Source organism: Molossus molossus, unplaced genomic scaffold (genome assembly GCF_014108415.1).
Source record: "Molossus molossus isolate mMolMol1 unplaced genomic scaffold, mMolMol1.p scaffold_m16_p_8, whole genome shotgun sequence".
Taxonomy (NCBI): Eukaryota; Metazoa; Chordata; class Mammalia; order Chiroptera; family Molossidae; genus Molossus; species Molossus molossus.
The window spans coordinates 39,650,685-39,671,277 of record NW_023425402.1 but is presented as its reverse complement, the minus strand read 5'-3'; the positions used below and the strand labels follow the sequence as shown (position 1 = coordinate 39,671,277).

The 20,593-nt window shown below is 41.8% G+C and overlaps 1 protein-coding gene across 1 annotated transcript in view; it reads left to right on the top strand.

Moving 5' to 3' along the window:
* The window catches only part of IMPG1 (interphotoreceptor matrix proteoglycan 1), a 123,043-nt gene that overhangs the window by 33,627 nt on the left and 68,823 nt on the right, over nt 1-20,593 (top strand). The window contains exons 5-10 of the mRNA XM_036249068.1: nt 2,680-2,744; nt 3,302-3,381; nt 7,187-7,339; nt 13,686-13,744; nt 18,047-18,067; nt 19,454-19,701. Of these exons, the coding sequence (XP_036104961.1) occupies nt 2,680-2,744; nt 3,302-3,381; nt 7,187-7,339; nt 13,686-13,744; nt 18,047-18,067; nt 19,454-19,701 (626 nt within the window). The remainder of the gene's footprint in view (nt 1-2,679; nt 2,745-3,301; nt 3,382-7,186; nt 7,340-13,685; nt 13,745-18,046; nt 18,068-19,453; nt 19,702-20,593) is intronic.

Below are 20,593 nucleotides of genomic sequence, written 5' to 3'. Positions count from 1 at the left end.
AGAACCTGCCTTCCCCCCTCCATCTCTCCAAATCCTATTCTCCTTCCAAGTCCCAAGTACAGTCCACCTCCCCATGATGTCTTCACCGCCTATTTGAATCTGCAGTGATCTCTCCCTGCTTGGAATTTTGTGTTCTATTTGCCACTTACCTTTTTATTTAACATCTCCTTCCTTTACCCTGTTTCCCTGTGAAAATATAAACACCTCCAGGGCAGGACTATTTTATATTTCTCTACCAACTGCTATATAATATATATAATATATAATGATCCTCAATATGTCTATCTTGCTACACTTTTATGAATTTTTAAAAGTTATTGCCAAAAGAAATAAGGTGACTTAGGAAAATATTAGTACTAGATAGAGTATTAACTTTGTTCACAAGACACAGAGATATTGGCTCCCCTGGTTTAAATATAGGGTAATACTGTCCGGCTGGTGTGGCTTAATGGTTGAGCTTTGACCCATGCATCAAGAGGTCGTCGGTTCAATCCCTGGTCAGGGCACATGCCCAGGTTGTGGGCCTGACCCCCAGTGGGGGGCATGTGGGAGGTGGCCAATCAAAGTTCTCTCTCATCGATGTTTCTCTCTCTCTCCCTTTCACTTCCTCTCTCTCTAAAAATCAATAAAGGAAACAAAATTTCAAAAATAATAATATATATAGGGTAATACTTAATGACGCCTACATTTTCCAAAAAGAAAATGAAAAAGAAAGCAGAGGCCATTCATAAGAAAAATATATTCAACAGAATGTACCAGGACTTGATAGAAAAACATTGAAGATTATAGGAAACAATTATTCAAGTGAGAAAGAGAAAGAGAATCATTCCATCTACCCTGTGCCTGGAGCATTGCAGGGAGGAGGAGGGAACAAAAGACAAACATTCTACATTATCTATGGTTACCAAGTTGTTTTTAAATAAGAAAAGGAAAGGAAAGAAAGAAACCCTTTTACTTTCAACCTTTCCAAGAAGACAAAACAGAAAAATTTCTCACCTGACTTGCCCATCAATCTGCCAGTTTCAAATGACTTTAAAATAAAAGCCAGTGGAAGACCCCAGCCCCCTGGCTTCCCACTTGTGCTCCGCGGTGCGGTCTAGGCCGCCGGGTAGCGGCAGAACCGCGCCTGCACCAAATAGGCTGCCGACTGTTAGCTGGAGCTTTAGTAACTATTCTTCTTGGTTATTTTCCCTTTTACAACAAGGTGAAACAAGGAGACCACAGTTACAACAGGAGAAAGGAGACCGTACTCTAAACAAAGATCTATAAAATAAAAAAAGAAAATTGTCTAAATTCCAAATGCTATAATATTGATATAATGAGAGTTTACTAAATATTACCTCCATAAAAACTATTAAACATATGGCATAATACCAGCAAAAACAAACAAGAATCACTAATTCCAATTCCACCATAAAGTCTGGTTTAATTTAGCCTATGTGCACCAATACCGTCACCCGTGTTTACAACTGACATCCATTCTGATCAGTCCAAGCCCATGCCAGGCTGAGGGATATATTTTGTACATTACCCCTATTAGCACTTTGGCAGAAATGAATGTGGTAGAAATATGTCCCGTTGGCTATGGCAAATCTATGTGAATCTACAACAGCAGAGTATCTAGCTATCCCCTTCTGTCTTCCACCATCAAGAGCCACAGAAAATTGGATCAAATATATTGGTCAACTATGACTATATTATACAAACACAGACACAGTCCTTTGAGACCTAATCGCTTATAGTAACAAATCTTATAGTGAGCTTCAAAAGCTCTCACTACTATTCCTTTCTAAACAAAGGTTGCTAGAATGGGCCAATATTATATGCAGACAACTCTATCACCATGACCTTGGATCTACCCTTAGAATATATTCCACATTGACACTCCATGGCACTGTGAACCTACCCACACTTCTTGGCTGGTTACCACTGCAGGCAATGGTTATGTTCAGAATAGAACATCATTCTCCAGAAATATCTCTCTCCCCCATTACTATAACCACAAGTTACTATATTAAATAAACTTAATGACTCCCTGGATTTGCAAATTTGAGGGTCTGAGATTTTATTTTATTTATTGATTTTAGAGAGAGAGGAAGGGAGAGGCAGAGAGAGATAGAAACATCGATGAGCGAGAACATCGATTGGCCGCCTACTACATGCCCCCTATTGGGGATTTGGCCCACAATCTGGGCATGTGCCCTGACCAGTAATAAACTAGCGACCTCCTGGTGCAAGGGTTAATGCTCAACCACTGAGCCACACCAGCCGGACAACGGTCTGAGATTTTAGCAAGAATATTTCAGCCATGGATCAAGTCATCGATTATCTTTGATGTCAAGGGCACAGTTTAAGCACAAGGGACTATAAAACATCAGGCCTCAGAACCATTTTTCTACTAGGGAAAAGTTCCCTAGGACCACAGAAAGCCAAGATGGTTATGAAAAGCCCTGGTGGCAAACAAAACCATTGGGGGAGGGGAGATTGAATTTTTCCTCAATGAAAATATATTAAAAGATTACTGCTATGATGAAAAAAATAGGTAAACCAATTTTAAAGTATAATTTTTCTCTAAGTTTTACTCTTTAGGTTTATTTAATATAGGCAAATTTAAGAGCATTTCCCCTATTGTCATCAAGGTCCTTTTCACCACTTCTTTCTTTTCTATTTTGCTAATAGAAAAGATGAAATATCCACAGAGGAGATATTAGGAGAGCGTGGTGAAACCCCTGTGTTTTCACCAGGTAAGCTTGGATTTCATTGTGTCTGCTTCTGAACCTTAATTCAAATCAGCAGGAAAGCCTGTTATTGAAAACGCAATCTTTAATTGAAGTTGACAAAATTTATAGTGTACTTTCTCAAAACTAATTTGTATTTCTTACCTTATAAGATAATTTAAATTTATTGTATAAAACTTAGTAAATCTAGAAAAGAATAAAAATAAAACCAAATTGCCCATTACCGTACAACTTGGAGGCAATCATTACCAATATCTTCAAACAAACAAATTCAGGATAAATATGTCTATGCATGTGTCCTTTATATAGTCACCAAAAGAAAAATTAACCAGATCTCATTAGGTAGAACCATTTAATTGAGACATATCTAAGACAGGACTGAACTTGGGTTATATTTTGCTTAAAAACATATTTATTTGATCTTAAAATAAAAATGAGCTCAGAGTGCATCTAACATCTTTAAATTACAGAATGACAGAAAAAACAGGTGAAATTTTGACTTTGTTTTAATGTAAACTCCTCTAGTCTCATTTTCATGCCAGTTATTTTTAAAATTTCCACAGATGGTGCCGAAGCCTCGCTCGGGACCCTCCCTCTCACTCCTAAGGACACACTCCTCAGTGACACCACGACGCCTACAATAGTAAGAAGTTCTGAGAGTCAATCCAGCTCTTCACGTGCCTTTTTTGTTTTATTAGTAAAATAGAACAAGAGAATAGATGGACGCCGGCCATTTAATATTAGTGCTGCCTTTTTAGTTTTAATGAAGAGTCAGTGACTTTGTTCTATTCAGTATACTCACTTCTTCCTAGGGGCTGACAGGCAAACTAGATTGAAAACTAGGGGTAAGGTGGGAGAGAGTGCAAGAAGCAACCTTATTATAAACTCCAGGGGGGGCCAGGGCTCTTTTCCCAGATACCTAACAGAGCTTTATATATAGTAGGTGCTCACAAAGCTCTAGCATGGATGGATGGATGGATGGATGGATGGATGGATGGATGGATGGATGGATATATGGATGGATGGATGGATGGATGGATGGATGGATGGATGGATGGATATATGGATGGATGGATGGATGGATGGATGGATGGATGGATAGATATATGGATGGATGGATGGATGGATGGATGGATGGATGGATGGATGGATGGATATATGGATGGATGGATGGATGGATGGATGGATGGATGGATGGATGGATATATGGATGGATGGATGGATGGATGGATGGATGGATGGATGGATGGATGGATATATGGATGGATGGATGGATGGATGGATGGATGGATGGATGAATGGATATATGGATGGATGGATGGATGGATGGATGGATGGATGGATGGATGGATATATGGATGGATGGATGGATGGATGGATGGATGGATGGATGGATGGATGAATGGATATGGATGGATGCATGGATGGATGGATGGATGGATGGATGGATGGATGGATGGATATATGGATGGATGGATGGATGGATGGATGGATGGATGGATGGATGGATGGATATGGATGGATGGATGGATGGATGGATGGATGGATGGATGAATGGATATATGGATGGATGGATGGATGGACAAATGAATGAATCTATCAATCAGTTAGGTTCTTTCTCCACTGAAGTGTGATCTCATGCTGACAACAAGGGTAGAAGTTTTGTTCTTAGTCATATCCAGCATGAATAATTCAGATAAACATCAAAATGATCGAAATCCTGCATGTCAGATGGGAAAATGAACACGGGGTTCACAGGTAAAGAGGAGCACTGGCAGTGCTCAGCTGAGTGAAAGGCACACAGGATGAGAATTGTTATGGGATTTCATGCTGGTTATCAAAAGGGGGGGCATTGTTTACCCCCCAAAAAGCTTTGAGCCAGACACTCAGGGCTGAAGCAAGAAACAGTCTCCCTACCCCGTGAGCGGTGGCGTGGAGGCGGCACAGGTGGGCAGCTGGTCCTCTCACCCTCAGACTGGCGTGTGGTCTGCCGGACCTGTCCAGCCCTGTCTCCTTCCAGATGGAGAGGACAGGAAGTTCAGCCTCACCAGCTCTACTTAAAATTCAGGGATGAGAACCCTTTAGGCCAGGTGGCCCCAGATTTGGTGGGACTGTGGTTATGAACAAAGAAAAAAGATTTTATTTTTCTCAGAAATACTATTCCATCAACAGTGAAACGTGCTACTGAAAAATATATATTGAGATAAACATATTCACTATAAAATTTATAAGACTACAGCTTGCCTTCTCTTCTTGCATTGCCTATGTCCCATCTTCTTTAAAATTTAATATGTCTCTCATCCCACAGTAAATATCTCCTGAATATTTTATTTCACATTCATCGCATCCTCCTCTTAACATCCTTCTTACCAACCGCACCTATTACTTAGTCTTTATTCAGCAAACATTTAACTAAAATTCGCTGCAAGATCTTAGATGAACAAGACACAGTTCCTACCTTTAAGAAATTTATAATGCAAATAAGTACAACAAAACAGTCTAAATGCTGTGATTGAAGATAGCAGATACACTGGGACAAATGAAAGGCTGGGACAGATGGCAAAGGACATGACCCCGAGTCATGTATATTTACTGAGAGTTGTGTATGTAAATGGCCTCCTGTTTGTTTGTTTTTTTATTTGGGAGAATCCATGAAGTGTGAGAATCATGTTGAATTCAATGAGATTATATGTGGAGGGACAAGATTTGCATATAAAAAGAAGACTCCAGGTGAATATATCACAGGTACCAAATGAGCAATTCAGATAGTATTTACTGTTACAGGAGGTCAGAGGAGAGGCAAAGCTTTCTACCCTCGATGGTCAGAGGAGATATTTCTTTCAATGGACCATGAGATATTGGTAAGAAGTTTTAAAAAAGGATGTGTGTATGAAGGGTGTGTGCATATGTTAGTGTGTGTGTGTGTGTGTGCGTGTGCACGTGCTGTTGCTGGAGGGCCCGGGGAGCAGTGAGGAGGGTCTTCAGTCAGAGATGAGCACAGCAGTGTGAAGCCTCAGCAAGAGTGAGTAGAGCCGGTGAGACAGACGGAGGAGTCTCGGTTGTCTGGAAAAAGAGTTTGGGTTTTATCATATAGGTAATTAGGGAATCACTGAGGGTGCTGGGTGAAAGGCATAAAAAATAAATCCAGTGAATGAGGATATGTTACAAAACTTCTCACTAATACATTTAAAGAATATATTTAAATGTCTCTCGCAAACTTCAAATCAGCCTAATGAAATGGTGAGCTTCTAGTCTAGAGGATAATACCACATCCTACTTTCTTTCGAAGTCTCATAGGTCCTAGCACTGTGTTATAAGCCATACAGATGCTCAGTATGTATTGTTTGAATGAATAAATGAGTGGGTGAGTGAATGAATGAATGAATGAATGAATGAATGAATGAATGAAAACATTTCCATTTAGCAAACATCAGGAACCTGGTAAGTATACATCCACATCCTCCATGTCCTATCAGAGGCTGTCCTGCTGGTCCCTTGTCCATGGAAGAGGGAGTTTGTGATAAGAAGTGAGGTGACAGCTGCCACCCAGATGAGTTTTGCCTCTCATGGCATTTTACATTGCTTGTTCTCCTCTCTCGGCTCCCGCAATTCTAATATCACTATAAGAGACATCTGATTTGATCAGAGACGGTTGATTTTCCACCGACATATTTGTGACTCTTTTGAGAGAGCTGTGCAGATCTCAGGATCGTGTGAGTCCCCAAGGCCCCAAATCAGTCCCACCCCAAGTTTGAAACACGGCCCCGGGCTTGCTCGGTGACCTGGCACCTGGAGTCCACGCGAGTTGAGAGCAGTGAGAGACTCTGCTTCCTGCTTGTTCTCAAACCGGAGGACACAAAGGAAGACTCCTGGCCCTTTTTATCGAAGTCCCAATCCAGGTCCTCAGAATAGCACTGCACTTCCTAGTCACATGCTTCCGAAGGTGGCCCACATCTGCCATTCCCTCTGAGAGAAGTTCCAGACCCTCTCTTGACTTACCAGTGCTTTCTAACTAGTTTCAGTGTGAAATTTAAGCACAAATGGTCTCATGAAAGTAGTCTAGACTCTTCTCTAAACATGATTATGTTAAATAATATCTCAGTGGCCATAGATTATTTTGTCTAATCCAAGCCTCATCAAAGAGTATTTATAAAGTATGTGACACGATCCTAGCGATGTCCCAGCAATATATATGAAGTATGCATGTGTGTATGTGTGTATGTAAATGCTTTCATGAAGTGCGGTCATAGAAGGATAGTGTTCTCAAAAATTCATTGGAGCTTTGGTGCTTTGTCTCTCAATGAAATTCGCAGGCCATTTTTAGTGACTAGGACTTTCGTTCTAAAAACCCTAGCGCCTTCATAATCCAGTTCTTGAGACAAAAGCAGTGTTATATAAAATTAACATTTGCTTGTGGTTTATATTAATAGGAGAACTTTTTAACTTAGGAAAGAGACATAGAAATCGCTGAGGTGGCCGAGGGCCCAGCGGAGCGGAGGGTGGAGCTGAGCCTCTCTCTGGCAAGCCCGAAGCTCAGGGCGGAGCTGGCCCACGCGCAGCCCGCGGATGCTCAGGAGCTCGCTGCGAAGTCGCAACTTCAGGTGAGTGAGCACACCCCGCACGACCACAGCCCGAGTCCAGACTCTGAATCTGGGAGCCAGCAGGAAATAAATCCTTTTGGCTGATAGCTCCAACTTCTTGTAACCAGGCATTCATTTTTAACCATTAAAAAAATATATCAAAACCTGCAAAGAACTCAAAAATGTTAGGAAAAGTAGATCTCCAGGATAATTTTTCATTCCAGCTTTTCTATCTTAAAAGTCACTTACATTTAGGTTTTCTTGAACTAGTAGTAGGTTTTAAGTCTCATTTAACTGCAAGTCACTAAGCAGATATTCTACATGTCTAAAATGTCCATAGGGACACCAGCTAGGGAACACGCTGGGGTGAAAAATGAATTTTTAATCCACAGTACTTTGTCTTACATAGCATTTCCATTTTTGCAGTCTGATGACATTCTTCATGGGTGACACATGGAGGGCAGTTACATTGCCATGTCCTCCAGCACTAAACTAGGAGCTGTCCCAAGGTGTCTCCTCCATCTCTAACCATCATCCTATCTGCCTCTCCCTGATTAAATTAAAAGGCTCTTCATTCCTTACAGAATAAATCTAAACTATGCTGAACGAGGCATCTATATGCCATGATAAGACCCTGCCTTTCTGTCCAGCCTCATCATAACACCAGTTCCTTACCATCCCGCTCCGTTGCGCTCTATTTGCCAGCAGCACAAACAGCTAGCACATCTTTTCTCGCCATTGGTCTTCCCCTGTAATGCCTCCTCTGTCTGGAATGGCCTTCCCTGGATTCACTTTATAAATGTCATGAAAAATTCTCTACCCATTCTGGGCTCAGGACCTCTCCTCTGGGCTAAAACCTGGTGTCCTCTGCTGTCACAACACTGTTACTCTGTCTTAGGATTGTTTACATGTCTATGGACTTCGCTGTCTCCATTCTTGTCTCCTTGTCCACCCACCACCCTCACTATCACCCGGCTATGAGCTTCCCCTTGAGGGCAGCAACTGTTTCTTTCGTCTCGGAAGCCGTACCTCCTAATACAGAGCTTGGGATGCAGTTACTACTCAGTACTTGTTCGTAGAAATGCAACTGAAAATAGAGGCACCACCCAGCCAGTGTGGCTCAGTGGCTGGGCGTCGACCCATGCACCAAGAGGTCACCAGTTCGATTCCCAGTCAGGACACATGCCCAGGTTGTGAGCCCAATCCCCAGTGGGGGACGTGCAGGAGGCAGCACGTGGATGTTCTCGCTCATCAATGTTTCTCTCTCTCTCTTCCCTTCTCCCTTCCTCTTTCTCTCTAAAACCAATAAAGAAAAAATAAAATAAAATAGAAGCACCCATGAGATTACATTACTATGAACCACACTGGGGACAGCCCAAGCATCTTATTCAGCAAGGCCAGGGAGCAAACGGGCCCCTAACTTCTCATACTTCTGTGCTTGCTTCCTCTCAAATGGAGGCGAGGAAGAGAAAAACATTCTTAACCTCCATCCTCTCCCTGCATCAGAATAGTCAATAAAATATAAGAAATAATTTCTACAAACTTCAAAGAGAAAGCATCAGCATGGGGTATTTACAAAACAGAAAAGTACTTAGACATGGGTTATTGAATAGAAGGCATTTTTAAATAGTCTGCTAGCTTTTCTACTTGTTCTTTGAAATATTGTCTTTAGCACATCCTTAGCCTAGTCAGAATGTTGTCAGAATTGGATAACTGGCCACACACTGCCTTCATTTACCTGTTAATTTTCTAAGCACCAAAAATTACCTGATATAAAATAATGCAATTACATTATAATTTTTTTTTTTTAATCTCAGTTGTAGTCTTGCCCTGGCCTGGTGGCTCAGTTGGTTGGAGTGTCATCCATAACACCAAAAGGTTGCAGGTTCAATTCACAGTCTGGGCACATACCTGGGTTGTGGGTTCAATCCCCAGTCTGGGTGCATATGGAAGGCAACCGATCAATGTTTCTCTCTCACATTGATGTTTCTCTCTCTCTCTCTCTCTCTCTCTCTCTCTCTCTCCCAACCTCTCTCACCCTTTCTCTCTATAAAAAAATTCAGTAAAAACATCCTCTGGTGAGAATTAAAAAAGCAAAAAGATAGAAATCTTAATCATAGTCTTGTTTCTGCCAATAAATAGCCGCAAGAATTTGGGGCTCACTTCCCTGACGTTAGAGTCCTCATTTAGAAATTAAAAATGACCTCAAAGTCCCTTTCCAAGTCTAAAACACTATGTCGAGAAATAATACCAACTGTTTGTTCTTAATGTTTTATATGTAGTAACTTGTTTCATTTTCACACAGTCCTATAAGTTAAGTAATATTACTTCTATTTGTTACAAATGAGAATACTGAGGCACGAGAGATTAATGAACACGCCCAACAATGTCACACCCATGAATTGGCAGAGCCGAGTCGCACCCAGACATCCTGGCAGAAACCCTGCTCTCAGCACTCTGCTCCAATTCCTATTTTCCCAAATACACATATTTATGGGGAAAGGATTTTGTATTATTAACAAATGAACATGCCCCTTCTAGCCTCTGAAATGTTTATTAGTCAAAGAAGAGTGTGTCTGGCTTGGTCTTTTTGCAGAGACCGATCACATCGGGCCTGCTGCTTCCATTGCATGGTCTCTGGCTTCTGTTCGATGGACCCCTCTGCTTAGAGCATCTGCCCCACGCCCCCACCCCCCGAGGCACACCTCGAAGCCTGCCATCAGATAACCAGCCAGCCCCACCACAGCCCTACACTTGCATTAGCACAGTCATTTGGACCTAATCGGGAATTAATGGACAGTGCTTTGCAGTCATTTAATTTCCACAATAAACTTAATGAGCAATTTAATATAGATGTCAAAAGGAACGCTTCGTTTTTGTCTGAATGCTTTCTCCTGCGCAAACATTCCAGAGAACTCAACACAGCTGCCTCTTTATAACCCCGTTAACGTACATTCCAGCAGAATCAGGGAGGCCCCTGTGCATTTAGTGTTATTAATGAGGTTAACTGGACACTTAATTAGCAATTTATTGGTTAGTGCTCCATGACTGGAAGGTTCCCAGAAGATTATTTAGCAGAATTAACTGAAGGCCTTTGTCATCTCCTCCCTAGACACCTTGTGTCCCCTCCTAAGCAGAGCTGGTTCCTAATCCATCACAGACAGGTTCATAAAGAGGACAGAGACACAAGCAATAAATCCCCTCCACGGGAGCCGCTGCCCCAGCACTGCTGGAGCGGAGGACAGCTCTCCCCAGCGACCACCCAAACCACACCGACTGCCGATGCCAATCGCCCCAGGCTTCTTGGGAGTGTCTGCACTTGACTGATTGTTTTCACCTATATAACAGCATCCCTGGTGTCCTGGACAAGAAAGAAAGACAAGTCAGGGTCTGAATCTTCTGCTCCAGAAACTGTAGCTCATTCCTAAACATTCAGTCCTAGGTGCTGTAACTGGAGGGCCTGACAGATGCCTTGTGGCCCAAAGCTATTTGTCACCGGAGGCCGGAGCAGACCTGAAGCCCGGACACATCTCCCTCCCACCTGCCAGCTCTTCAGAGCCTCGGCCCCCAGCTTGCTCATGTGGGCCAGGAGTGAGGGCCCAGAAACATTCCCGGCCCCCTGCCCTGACCCTGGGGGAGCCTCACCCTGTCCTTCCCCACCTTGAGTCTTTCTAGAACAACTGACCGAAGGCTTGCTCTGCCCGTGCTAGGCTCCGTGCTGCATGACCATTAAAGAGGTAGAATAAAATGAGTCTGTCCAGGAGCTAGTAATCCAGCAGGAGAGAGAATAGTAAACAAACACACCGATACAGCTGCCTCCCCGCCCCTGTGTGTCGGGTACTTATTATTCCTTACAGCAACTTTATGATGTGGGTGTTATTACCTCATTTTGGTTAAGGAGACCCAGATTCAGATAAATTAAGTAATAAACTCAAGGTCATACAACTAGAAAGTAGCAGAACCAATTTTTTTTAATTTATTTATTTATGTTACAGATGTTTCTCCTAGCAGAACCAATATGTAAACTCAAGCTTATACATCTATCTCCTTATCACCCAAAAGCTGAGTCACCTTCGTCACTGTAGGTACTGTACACTCAGGGAACAAAAACCATTTTAAAATTGGTGCAAGAAAATATAATTTAGAAGGTAAATCAGTCTGCTGAGAAAAAAATCCGTGGTACACTCCAAAGCCCAATGTAAGAGATTTGGGGATTATCTGTCATGCTCAAGTCCTTGGCAGAGATAATGTGGAGTAATTTTAGATACAGTGACAATGCGGTGGCATTTTGATGAGTTCAGAGAAGAGATGCACTCGCCATGATTAAACAAAACGTGCCGAGTCCCTACTATGTGCATGCCAATCGGCCAGGTACTGGGAAGGAGGGAGATAAAGATGAATAAGGAAAACATGATCCCTGAGCCCAAGGAGGATCGTCTCTGTGACGGAGACACATGCGCCCCACACACTGTTTTATGGAACATACAGTAGTATGTTCTAGTGTGGCAGGGAGAAGAGTAATTGAACCTGACTTTAGGGCCCCACAAATAGCACTTTTCAATAGAGAAGATGTTGGAGCTGGCTTTGAAAGATGAACGGGGAGAGGGATAGTCAATGAGCAGAGAAGGAAGAGGAAGTTGCATCTTGGACTAAAGAGAAAAAAAAGTATAGACATCTGGAAGAAGTACATGCTGTATTTGGGAGAGACGGTGGTTAGTGTAATGTGACTTGAGGAGAGAATATTGGCCAAGGGGGTAAATGTCAGGAAGTGTAAATGATAAGCTACTTGGGGAGTGGAGAGGGTAGATTGCACAGGGTCCTAAATGCATTTCTAAAGTACTGGGCCTCATTCAGTGGGCAGGGCAGCCCACCAAGGGCTTTAGTGAAGAGCTACAGATGCGGACGGAATGATTCACTTGGGAAAATAGTGTAGTCAAAGAGACATCTCCCCACTTCCCTTCACCCCAACTCATCCCAAAAAAAAGTTATCTTCTCTTCTTCCCACACACCTAGAAAACCATTTCAGTAATACAGGAAGGAAGACAGGAGGGTGAGCTGGCCATGGGAATAGGAAGAAGATGATGGAAACAAAGGGCATGTGGGATTCAAACGAACAGACGTGGTGACTGGACGTGAGGGGCCCAAAGGGAAGGTACTGGGGATGCTGAGCTCTCTGGTATGGAGGTGACGGTGTCCGTAACCTGAACGGAGACGGAGAGCCCAGGAGGAAAGGCCGACATATGTAATTAGCTGCAGATGTCCGGGTGTTCGTGTGGAGAACTCAAAGCTGTGCTCAGGGGATCGTTAAAGCCAAGGGAGGAAACAAGATCCCCAGTGAGGAGCAGAGGGAAGTGGGCACAGGGAAGAGAGATCAGGGCCCCAGGCACCTATTCAGCCTCCCTCACCTTCACCCTGCTCCCTCCCACACTCCTCTGCCAAACGACCGTCTCTTCCTCTTGGTTCTGCCTCCCAGGCTTCATAGGAGTGAGCTGGGGGCAGCGCCGGTCCACCTGTGTGGCCATGTGTCCCGAGAGCCAGGCAGAGCCTGTAGTCGATCCTACTGAGCAGATGGGAGCGTAAGTGAGATGCGGAGGCTGAGGACACAAACTGCAGGATCCTTGCAGCGGGAGTGGACAGGGAACACAGGAACAGGACAGAGATGGGGGGGAGTGGCCAGAGAGATGGAGGAAGAGCCAGAATAAAGGCAGGGAAGCCATGGAGAAAGAAATGGAAATGCCTTTGGATTTGGAGAGAGCCAAGAGACATGTCCTGGAGAGCACCCTTCCCCCAGGGGAACCCAGGGGCGGAAGCCAGGCATAGTGGTGGGAAGCAATTGAGTATAACAAATGTGAAACATTCTGATAATATGCCTCATTAGCAAGGTCAAATTAAGTAAGGAAATTTCCTGTGAAGTTCACATGTAATCTGCTTCTAACACTTAATTTAGGCACGACAGCCATTTTGACTTTAACAGTACCTTTAACACTATAGATATTTCCAAATCGTGTCATTCAGTTCAGAAAGTATTGCAGCTACTCTCTGTGTGTAAATAAAAATACTGGAGTCAAAAACATTTCTTCCAAGTACCACCTTAAAGTTATTTCACATTTTATATATAGTAGCCATTAAAGCAAATCAGAACTCCCCAATTACAGCTTTCCAGCTTTTAAATAAATAGCAAAACACTTTCCTCTGGGTTTCAGAAAGAGCTAAGAATAAATCTGGCTTCAATCATTGCATCAATTTTCTCTCCCCTCCCCCAACCCGCCCCCAACTCATCAAAAGTATTTAGCCTCTTTCAGTTAGATAAGATCTTATCCAGTAGAACCAAAGAGTGTTTCATAATTTTTTCTCTCTCTCTCTACAGTTGCAAAAGGTATTTAAAAAACTTCCAGGATTCAAAGAAATTCATGTGTTAGGCTTTAGGTAAGTAAGAGAATTGGACTCTTCTCAATTTTTAAATTATGTCCTTCCTATATTCTTTTGAACGTGATATCATGAGGATTATAAAGTCTCCTTTTCCCCAGTTGTTTAGCTCTGCCAGATCCCAAACACTGAACACATTTCCGACAAGGGAATTGTCTAATCAGCACATGACCTGGGTGATTGTTTAAGGGGTAACAGAAAAGCTGTGTCCCTTCCCCCCTCTGGAGTCAGAGGCTGCCCTTTCAGAGAGCCTCATCTGCTGTCCTTGCAATGCTATTAACAAACCTCTTGGAAAATTCCTCAGTAAAGACAAATCAAAAAAATTAGCAATTGCTTACCTTGGTGTCTGAGTGCCTAAATACCATCATTGCTTAAACAAATCCAGCTGACCCTAGGGAGCCAGGTGCAACGAATAAACAGTGGTCCTGCCCTCCAGGGTAGGGGGGCTGGAGGAAAGGGGTGGACGGAGACAGGGGGGGGAAGCAAGGCTTCTCAAAAGATTTTGCTATTTGGATGTCTGAACCATAGTAATCATTATAAAAATTATTGAATGGAAATTTTAAACGAAATAATCCAATAGAGATGCACGGCAGCAGGGTTCGAGCGTGTTCCCTTGGCAGGTCTACCTCCATCTGCATCTTAACATTCGAATGTGGGTTCTTAATTTTTGGCAAGAATTTTTGCATCTTTCAAGTTCTCATGATTCAAAACATCTACAAGTGGGGTCATAATATGTTTTCATGTGATTTTTTTTTAATGTTCCACAGTGTCAACATCAGCCCTGGTGTGACAGACTGAGATTCCACGCCCCACGGGGGCTGGCCCAGTGGGCAAAGCAGGAGTCACCCAGGCCTCATGGCTCCTTCACTGTCTGTTGTCTTAAAGCAAAACGGTGCCCAGAGCCCACTGCACACACTCAGGGAGAAAACTCTCAGGGGGACGCCACCAGTTTATTCCTGTCGAAGCTGTCAGGTCCCTCCGATCTGGATAATCCCGGAGGAAGGAAACACTGAAAAGTGAAAGTGATAAAAGATGAAACCCTTCATATTTTCCAAAGCAGACTCATTTTTCTTTATTTCAACATGCTGCCCCGCAGCATTCCATGTGAAATCAGATGGATTAGGGAGAAATAAAGGGTGAAAGGAGAATATTCTGCATAGATGGTCTTCTGGATAAACCACTGCAGTTAAAGAACACATTTTTAACTTAAAGCTGAAGGAAATGATAAGAATGTTTTTTTTTGGGGGGGGGGGGCTGTTGAGGGGGTGAATGTTCAACTGCTTATTATTTCCTCCTTCCAAATAAATGGAAAACTATAATTTAAAAATCTCTTTCAGAAGAAAACCAAAATGTTAGGTTGATTACATTTTTCAAGGTAAAACTTTTAAAGAAATATCCCTTGAAGCCGCATCTCTCCCATGTGTTTATCTCTGCAAGAATATATTCTTATTTTTGCCAAAAATGTTTATAAAGTAAATCTGATCACTTTTTCCCAGTGGTTTCTCTTATGTAATGAAGAGTTAGTCTCCCAAAGAAACATTGACCCAAATACAATAAATGATATGCTACGAGTATCACAAACTTTTAATCATTCATAACGATGCTCAGAATATTGTAAAGTAAGCTCATTATGAAGGAAATCGCTTTCTCATGGAGCCAGATCCCCACAAAAAGACGTAAAACCCTATGTGTCTCCTGGTTCTGTCTTCATTTCAGCTTATTTGGATAAAACCTGATCTACAATCTAATAAGTACTTTTATATCAGTGACCTCATTTGATTCTCTCAATCCAACTGGGAAATAGTTGGGACGTCTATTATTAACACAATCATAAGGATGAACAGTGGAAGATTCACTTTAAATATTGCTGTATCTCTTAAAGCATACATGGAAAACTATTAACAACCACTCAGTCTAGTTGGAGGGTATACTTCTTCGAAGACTTATACACAAATGTCCCTAGCAGCTTTACTTGTAATAGCCAAGAACTGGAAACAACCAAAATGTCCTTCAAGAGGGCAATAAAGAAACAAATTGTGACATATTCTTACCATAGACTACTGCTCAGCAAAGGAACTCTTGGAATAAGCAACAGAGATTTGCCTCAAAATAATTAAGTGAAAGATGCCAGACAAAAGGGAATACATTATAATTCTACTTATATTTAACTCTAAAAAATGCAAACTCATCTATAGTGACAGAAAACAAACGCGTAGTTGCATGGGGGGGGGGGGCAGACGCAGAGAGGGATGGGAGGGAAGAATTACATAAGGTAGGAGTAAACCTTTGGGTGATGAAATGTGCTCACTCTCTTGATTGCCATAATTGTTTCACTGGTGTATAGTAGTGTAAATCCTACTAAATTATATACTTTCATTTTTTAAATCTATCTTTTTTTGTTGAAAGTATTACAGATATCCCTCCTTTTTCCCTTCCTCCACAGAGCTCCCCCACCACCCAGGCCTTCACCACACTGTTGTCTGTGTCCATTGGTCATGCATATAAGCATATAAATTCTATGGTTAAAATCTTCCCAGTCCCCTCCCACCTCCCCCGAGATTCATCAGTCTGGTCCATGCTTCCCTGTCTCTGGATCTATTTTGTTTTTCAGTTTATTTTGTATATTAGATTACAGATATAAGTGAGATCATGTGATACTTGTCTTTCTCTGACTGGCTTATTTCACTTAGCGTAATACTCTCCAGGTCCCTCCACATTGTCTCAAAGGGTACGAGATCCTTCTTGTTTAAAGCCACATGGTATTCCATTGTGTAAATGTACCACAGCTAGGGTCTTAGTCCAGGAAGCCAGGCCTCTCTCAGGAGCATCATGGAAACAACCAAAATGTCCTTCAAGAGGGCAATAAAGAAACAAATTGTCATATTCTTACCATAGACTACTGCTCAGCAAAGGAACTCTTGGAATACGCAACAGAGATTTGCCTGAAAATAATTAAGTGAAAGATGCAAGCAAGCAAGCAAGAAGCCACCCCTGGATGGATGTCTAGTTAGTACGAAAGAAAGTCCCTTGTGTTCACAGAAGAAGAGCAGTAGCAGAGTCCATTCAGTCCTGTTACATCAGGGAGGAAAGTCAGATGAAAGCACATGAAACCCCATCCCATGCGTAGAGTGTCTTTGTTGACAACTCTAATTTGCAATGAAAAAACATGAATATAGCTTCTAAATTAATTTCATATATATACTCAGAGGAGTCCAAATGTATTTGTCAATTTGGTGACTAAATGACTTTTTTCAGGCATGAGCAGGTGGTGGTGTGGCAAAATGAACCCAGGCTTGAGGTCAGGCAGGCCAGGGTTTGAATCCTGCCTCTGCCACTTTCCAACCACAGCTTTCCCTCTCTCTGGGGGCTCTGTTGTCTGTGAAATGGGGATTGGTTGTGTTGTTGAAGAGATTAAATGAGGATGCATGTGGACTTCCCTATGCAGACCACCCACTCAGCTAACAGGTGTTTGTTTTCCTTCCAACCCATCTGTGGTGAATTGTACCATTCCCTCGAGGCTTACTGATTGCAGCACTTCAAAAAACAGTCAACAAAACATTAGTTCCAGGGTCTAGCCTCAGATAAATTACCTTCAGAATTAAATTTATCATTTAATGTGATTACAGGGGGGAGAGATTTATTTATAAAATACGTTTAAAAAACTTTCTGGCACCAGCACCACCCAAAATGTAAGATGTATAGGATATATTTGCAGTCACTTTAGGAGGAATTTGAGGAACTCAGAGTTTAAGACCAAAAGTACAAATAATATTTGAAATAAGTCAGGCAGAAAAAGCTAAGAACCAAATAATTTCACTCATACGTGGGATATAAAACTGAAACTCGTGGACACAAATAGCAACGTAGTAGTTGCCAAAGGGAAGGGAGTGGAGGGGCGGGGGGTAAGGGGGGCCCAGTATATGGTGATGGAAGATGATTTGATTTTGGGTGGTGGGCACACAGTGCAATATATTGATCTTGTAACATAGAAACCCACACCTGAAACCTATATGATCCTATTAACTAATGTCAACCCAATAAATTTAATAAAAATAAATAAAGTTCAAATCCTAATCAGAAACATCGTATGATGATGTTTACTTTCTGAGACTTATATGGTTCTCAAATTTTCTATCCAAATTCTGATGACAGTTTATGTTTTCTTCGAAGCTTTGGGCAAATATGGAAGATAATAGAAAGAATTTTTGTGTGTGTGTATGAAATGATACATTGAGTGTCTCAATGAATTTCATAAAAATTCTTTCTTCTTTGCATGCTATCATTGTGCTTGATGAAATGAAGACCAAAGAAAGAAGGAGATGGGTAATTTGGACTTATCTTTTAATGTTTTGAAATATAGTACATTTTCCTCCATAAATGTATATGCTGATCTTTTACAAATAAATTTTACATATAAATTCTGGGATAACTCAATGACTTTTTAATGGTTTCTTATTTAAAAGGGAATAACTGTGGTGGGGGAAAAAAAACTCTCAGGTCAAAATCACTCCCTGAGATAAGCAGGTAAACAATGACCTGATCTGTAGAAGAGGATCTATGAAACTCAAAAATCTAATTAGAAAAACATAAAGGCACATGTATGTGATGCAAGCATGCTTCACAAAAATATCATTTCTGATGGCACATTGTCTGCCCCAATGCATGCTCATACATGCAACCAACCTGTCTGGATTAAAGCAGAGAAACTAATTTGTTCCATGGTTTCAAGGTCAGTTTGAATTGGAAAGAGGCCCACTGTACCTTAGAAAGCTCAGTAATAAGAATGCAGCTTTGGCTCCTATAATTGACTAGTGAAATAATGAACTATAGCCTCTGATTGTGCGGCCCAGAGGACTGCCAAGGCTACGCATTATCAGTTCCTGTGGCCTTTAAAACACTTTGCATCTCTCTGTGTGCATTTAATGGTCTAAACTAGAAGGTAAAACCTGACCCTAGAGGATAGAGCTACGGAGAATTCTATTCTATTTTTACATGCAAAAAGGCATTAAATCAATAAATATGATAATAAATATGATAATGAGTATAGTTAATCATATGCTACTTCCCTTTCTCCTTTTTCATACCTTCCTTCTAAGATGTTATTTTTAAAGCAGCTTGGGTAGGTAAAAGATTGCTATATATAACTTAGGGTTTTATTTTTTTAATCTAAAAATACTCTTCACAAAAAGTAGAAGAGAAATATCCTTAAGGACTGAAGCTTTGATTTTTTTACAACATGGACATACGATTGTCCCACTGCCATATCCTACATTGCTATTTCACAGACCTTTTTAAATGAAGCTATTTGTAGAAAAAAGGACAATTCATCCTTCTTGCTGATGGGCTCTGCATGACTTTACATATAAGACCATCAAAAACACTGGTCAATAACAGCAACTCTTGACAATGAACACTTTTTCATAAAGACCTAAAGTGAACACCTCTAGTCATTGATTCAGTTAGTAGTCCCTCTTTAAACTGGACTGAACTCTCATCCTGACGTTCTATTTCAGAATTAAACATATGTCAATTCTTTTCCACATTTCAAATTTTTGATAAACATTGAAATTACTTTTGAAGTGGGATACTCTTTAAGAGCTTATCAGGAAAGAGGTTGAAGCTGTCCTGAAGCCTTGTGGCAACGTAGTGACTCTCTTTCCAAGGCATGTAACAATGGCCTTGAGTGTGATGTGTCCTCTGCTTCCACAGCTCAAGCTCCATAGAGGTGCGACTTGCGGCCATCTTTAAGAGAGACAGTGCAGAAGCAAAGAGTCCCACAAATGAGCTGCTATCTTTGGATTCCAACAAAATTGAAAGTGAAGGAGTCCTTCATGGAAAGATGGCGGAGGACAAGCAACCAGAAACCTTGCTCACAGCATTAGACCTCAAAAGGCTGATCAGCAGAGCACTGCAGGAAGACAAATCCTTGCACGTGGGGACGATTCAGTTCACTGATGGTCAGTTGGTAATTTCATAGTTCTGGATTTATCCTCATTCTGACAGAGAGACTAGGAGTTGTGAATGTCTCACAATCACTGGCCTTCTAGAGTCAGTCATTTCTGTGACAGGCACGTCATGTATGGTATCATTTCTGTCTTTCCTCACTCCAACCTGTGTCTCATTTGATGAGCCGCTGGTGACCCCGTCACACCAAGAATAGCACTAGGAGAAGCCAGTTAAGTCCAGATCAACCACAGTCATCCAGTAGAGCCCAGCGAGAGAGAAGGCCCCTGGGCAGTTCTGTACCCCTGGCAAACCCCAGATTCCCTTATCTAGTAAATTGGTCAGGTCCCAAAAGGAAACAGATGGCACGTTCAAAATAGGATCATTTCAGAAGAATTTGATAAAGGAACTATTTATAAAGGTTTCCTTAGTGCCCAAAGGAATAGAACAGTTCCCTTGGGCTAGAAGAAGCAAGGTCCCATTACTACCTCCAAGCCTGAAGGGTTTGTTTCCTGGTGAACTAAGCCATCCCAAAGGCAGAGGGCAAGCAATAATTGACATAACCCATATAAGTCAACTTCCTGGGGCAGAGAAGTAGGGAGGGAAAAGTAGGGTGGATCTAAAGAAGTCAACACGATAATCAGGCACACTCAAAATCTTCAGTGGGTGCCTAGAGTGACCCGGGAGCCTGGAACTCAGCAGGCCCAGTACTCCTGGCTTAGTAGACAGACAACAGAAATGCTCGTTTGATATAACACAGCATGAAACTGGCATTCTCTGCCAGTTCTGTCTCTCTGGTTTAGATAGTCAAACTCGAAACTGAAAAACTTCACAGAGACCTCTAAGCTGAACTTTAGATTCATCTCAGAGACCACATGGTACTCCAGGTTTGTCTCCTTGTTGAAC